This window comes from Nematolebias whitei, chromosome 13 (assembly GCF_014905685.2).
Source record: "Nematolebias whitei isolate Nwh7 chromosome 13, NemWhi1, whole genome shotgun sequence".
In the NCBI taxonomy this organism is placed as follows: Eukaryota; Metazoa; Chordata; class Actinopteri; order Cyprinodontiformes; family Rivulidae; genus Nematolebias; species Nematolebias whitei.
In genome coordinates this window covers 23,930,105-23,934,851 of record NC_056510.1, presented here as the reverse complement: position 1 = coordinate 23,934,851, position 4,747 = coordinate 23,930,105, and the positions used below count along the sequence as shown (strand labels likewise).

General features: G+C 43.2%; 1 protein-coding gene across 1 annotated transcript; it reads left to right on the top strand.

Annotated features, from left to right (window-relative positions):
• Nucleotides 1-436: 436 nt before the first annotated feature.
• On the top strand, nt 437-4,399 carry ackr3a (atypical chemokine receptor 3a). Its single transcript, XM_037686490.1, has 2 exons — nt 437-456; nt 2,976-4,399. The coding sequence occupies exon 2, from the start codon at nt 3,045-3,047 to the stop codon at nt 4,185-4,187; it is 1,143 nt and encodes a 380-aa protein (XP_037542418.1). The 5' UTR covers nt 437-456; nt 2,976-3,044; the 3' UTR covers nt 4,188-4,399.
• The last annotated feature ends 348 nt before the right edge of the window (nt 4,400-4,747 follow it).

Here is a 4,747-nt window from a genome sequence, read left to right as displayed (position 1 = left end):
AAAGAAATAAAGCATTAAGTTAAAGTATGTTTTACTCCTTGTACTCGCTCCAGTGTTCACATATTTGCGAAATAAATAACAGGAAAACTATTTGATCTAATCTTTTTTGTTATTTGTATAACCAATAAAATTATGTTAGTTTTGGTCAAAGTTTGAAAGAGCTGCAGCAGAGGGAGCAAAGAGCCGCATGTGGCTCCAGAGCCTCAAGTTGCAGACCCCTGGACTCTGGGACGGTGCCATGTCAATACGCATTGGTGTTGTTAGGTCCAGCCCCAGAGGCGGTGCTCCTGACGAGCAACAAGTGCGGCTCCAGTCACTTCAGGAGGTGGAGAGGAGAAGCACGCACGCTTTGGCTTCTTGCAGCAGAGCTGAACTTTAAACAGCAGAAGTGAACGCAAAGGAATCTGTTCTTCAAATCAGAAGAAAGGGAGTTTTTAAAAAGGAGAAGAAACGCAGGTAAGCTTTTAGTATTTAGAAAAACTTGGAAGTTTTTCGGCTTTTAACCACGGAGATGCTCCACATAAAAACGGATATGCTACTAGTTAAAACATTTGTTTGCTAAATACTTAAAGGGCAAAAGCTTTAGGGGAATTGTTGAGAGTTGTGATTTTCTCGCTTTCTCTCCATTGTGGGTTTGTTTGCCTCTCCATTCAAATCTGAAGCCAGACAACTGTGAGCTCACATCAGATAACACGTTTGTTTACAGCCTGATATAAGCCAACAATGACTACAATGACATTGTATGTATTTGCAGTGAGCAGCAGCGCTCCGGGATCTCTCCTTCGGTTAGGCGCCCGTGCGTAATAACGCACCAAAGCCGGTTATCGCGGAATCGTTGCGTCCTGCCCTCTGAGATTTTTATCCTAAACTCAAAAGCCTGTCGGTCGAGACTGACAGGAGAAACTTCTAACAAGCACCTGTCGACAGCGATGCTGGCATCCGTTTTGCTTTTGTTTGTGTACTTAGAAACAAGTGACGTTTCTTGGTGACGAGATAACAGGTTAAAATGGAAAGAGAGCACGAGAGAGGTGGACTGCATGTGCAACAGGCTGTTATCTGATGGGGAGGGTGGTAAAGGCTGAAGTCACCTGGCACCCCCAGGTTTTTTTTTTTTTTTTATGAGAGGGCAATAGAAACACTAGATAATCCCAATAATCTGAACAAGTCTCAGGACATCATAATTAATTTAAAGTAAAAAAACAAACAAACAAACAAACAAAAAAAAACAACCACAAACAGCTTAGGAGCAATAGTAAATATTAATATGCATTAGAGTAAATTACATCAACACAGTTAGGGTTATTTATTTCTTAGATAGATTAATAGTTAATAACAAAATCCACACTGTCTTTTTTCCATTGCACTTGATTTCCTAAGAAAATCAAAGTAATTTATGACATTGATGCTGAAAAACATTACAAATATCCTAATACAATAGTTTTCTACCTCATTCACAAGAATGCCCTCAAATCTAAAAGTAAAGAAATACATAGGATTTAAATCTCCAGTTTGCAAAATTAAAGTTTAAAATCATCGTTGTCGAACCTTGTGTTCTTTAAACTCTTCTGTCAATGTGCATGCTGCTAACTGTGCAAAGTGGTTTATTACATGTGTGGCTGCTGATTAAATGCTGTGTTTTAAAAGTTCACATGCCCCTGAAAAAAAAGGGGGTTAAAGTATATAAACATTGGCAGATAGCAAAGACAGTCAATCACTTGACAGCTGCATATCTTAATATGTTCCAGGTGTCCTCATACATTTTTTTTTAATCTGCAGTTTTCCTTAATCCTGTGTGTCTTCAGGCCAACTGTCTCATTTTTGGTCAAAGTCTCCCACACAGACAGATGCCTGACATGGTCACATTTCACTGCGCTCTGTCATGTTGTGGCAAACCGCTGATCACTGACCCTCTTTTTAACCTGGGCTGGACCATTTCGCAGGCGGCGAGCCTCCTGCTGGTTTCTGCACACAATTCACTCGGTGGGTGTACAAGTCAAGGGGCGACGGCAGGGTTAAGCCACTCGTGTTCTGGTTTTGATCTATCACCTCTCACCTCTGACCTCTCACACTGTGGCAGGCTGACAGTTAGCTGAGAGAGACTTTTTAAGAGATAAGATAGAACTTTATTTATCCTGAGGAAATGGTTGTTTTTAAGCGATTCAAGCGAGATGCTTCAAATGCAGCCAAATATTTATGAGCCCATCAGGCTCAAATACATTTTCCAGTGCCAAAATGCTCCAGACTGCTACTTTTACAGTCTGGCACGCAGCTTCAATCGCCTTCCTCTTCGTATACACACACCTCTGTTTGAAACTGTGTTGTGATCCTGCGTTATGAGACTCAGATGTTGTAAAATGACGTATTCGAGACTGTGTACAGATTTTTCTTTGATCATCTGGGCAGCGACAGCTGATCTCATGCCCTCTCTTTTCCTGCTTTGTGAGCCGAGAGGAGACAGGGGATTCGCTGTGTTTTACAATAACAAGCATCCTACGGGGGAAAAAAAAATCACTTTAAAGAGGCATCAGGTTTCCCACCATAAGCAGCGCTTTATCTTGGAATGCCCAGAATGTTTCGGAAACTCAGCCCTGTTTGGGTTTCATGATCCCACTTCCCTGTGTCCGTCTGGACTCAGAGCCAATAGAGTATAGGTAAACATTTATTGTGCAGCTCCCAGTGTGCACATCAGTCACTCAAATGCCCTCCGTTTATGACATGATAACAAAGCATCATTAGTAACTCATTGCAGTGTTTTAACAAGTTGACTACATTAGGATTCTGCAGGATCTGGTAGCAAACCTCAAGTGGGTTTAGGTTTTATTAGCTCAGCAGGTTCATGCTGATAAAACAAGCCACTCAACTGAAACCCTTTTCTTAAATAAGCAGAAAGTTAAAATAGAACTGTTAACATTTCTGTGTTTATTAAGACAAATGGGTGTTAGCAAAATTTTAATATTTATGTCATATTTTCACAGGATTCATCCCAGTCTGAGGTGGTGTGTGTTACCTCCCAGTGGTCTGCAGCCCCCTACCACAGCTGAAAAATGAGTTTAAGTGCCAGTGAACTGGAGGACCTGTGGGAGTCGTTCGGGGACCTGAACTTCTCTGACACCTATGCCAACATATCAAGGGTGGATGTAACCGTGTGCGTCACAGCGTTTAACCGGAGCGCTCTGCTGTACTCCATGTGCGTCCTCTACTCTTTCATCTTCGTCGTTGGCCTGGCTGCCAACGCTCTGGTCCTGTGGGTGAACATCCGCGCTCAAAGCGACTCCACCCCTCGGCACGAGACGCACACGTACATTGCTCACCTGGCCATCGCAGATCTGTGCGTGTGCGCAACTCTTCCTGTATGGGTGAGCTCGCTGGCCCAGCATGGCCACTGGCCGTTTGGTGAAGTGGCGTGCAAACTCACGCATCTGATGTTCTCCGTCAACCTCTTCAGCAGCATTTTCTTCCTGGCCTGCATGAGTGTGGACCGCTACCTAAGTGTGATGAAGCATGGGGAGGAGGGAGGCGCACGCAGGAAGTTGATTCGCCGTGGTGTATGTCTAGGGGTGTGGCTTCTTGCTTTAGTGGCCTCTATTCCAGAAACCTACTTCCTGCGGACGGTGAAGTCAGCGCATGAAGACTCCATGATCTGCAGGCCTGAGTACCCAGAGGAGAGCCACAGGGAGTGGATGGTGGGGGTGCAGTTGAGCTTCATCCTGCTCGGATTTCTTCTTCCCTTTCCAGTCATTGCAATGTTTTATGCTCTGCTAGCTCGAGCATTCTCCCGCTCCACTTCTTCATCTTCATCCTCATCATCTTCCCCTGTGGAGCAGGAGCGCCGTGTGAGCCGCAGGGTGATTCTGGCCTACATTGTGGTTTTTCTGGCTTGCTGGGGGCCCTATCATGCCGGTCTCCTTGTTGATGCACTGGTGCAGCTGGGACTGGTGCCTCTGACTTGCGGCTTGGAGAACGCGCTCTTCATGGCGTTGAATCTCACTCAGTGCCTGTCCCTGCTCCACTGCTGCTTCAATCCCATCCTCTACAACTTCATCAACAGAAACTACCGCTATGACCTTATGAAGGCTTTCATTTTTAAATACTCAACTAGGACTGGCTTGGCACGACTCATCGAGACCACAAATGTGTCCGACACTGAATATTCAGCTGTGGCTGTTGAAAATCCACCACTGATCTAAATTGCACAATCAAAATGACTCTTTGCAGTAAGTGATCTGCTATTGCCTCTGTCCAATTCAGTATCTACTTCACAGAATGCTTTAGTCATAGAAAAACTTGAAGACCACAGTTGATCATCTCTGATGGACTGATTAAAGAACGTAAAGCAGTTTATAACACCAGCTGATTTTTGAATCATTTACTCATTTTCGAGTTGTAAAGCCAAAACAGTGACTGTATAAATTGTATGAAGACATGTAGAAATGTGTGTGTTAGTGTGCGTGTGCAATGCATAATAATAGTATTAGTAAAGTAATATCTTTGTATCTAATTGTATTTATGTATGTTGTACATTTACACTGTTTTGCGTCTATTATATGTTTCACTACAAATTCTTCACGTCTTGATGTTGTACGACATCGTTTATAGTAGATAGAGCCACTGATTGGCTTTGTGCTTTAGTCCTGCTGCCTCATTTCAAAACAAAACCTCATTCTGCATCAGCTGAAGCCTTCGTAAAAGTTTTTTTTTTCTTTTTTTTATTTAAAAATCCAACCTGTGATGTTTTAAGATTTAATTC

Coding starts and splice junctions, on each gene's coding strand:
- ackr3a (XM_037686490.1), top strand. CDS start 3,045: ATGAGTTTAAGTGCCAGTGAACTGGAGGACCTGTGGGAGTCGTTCGGG.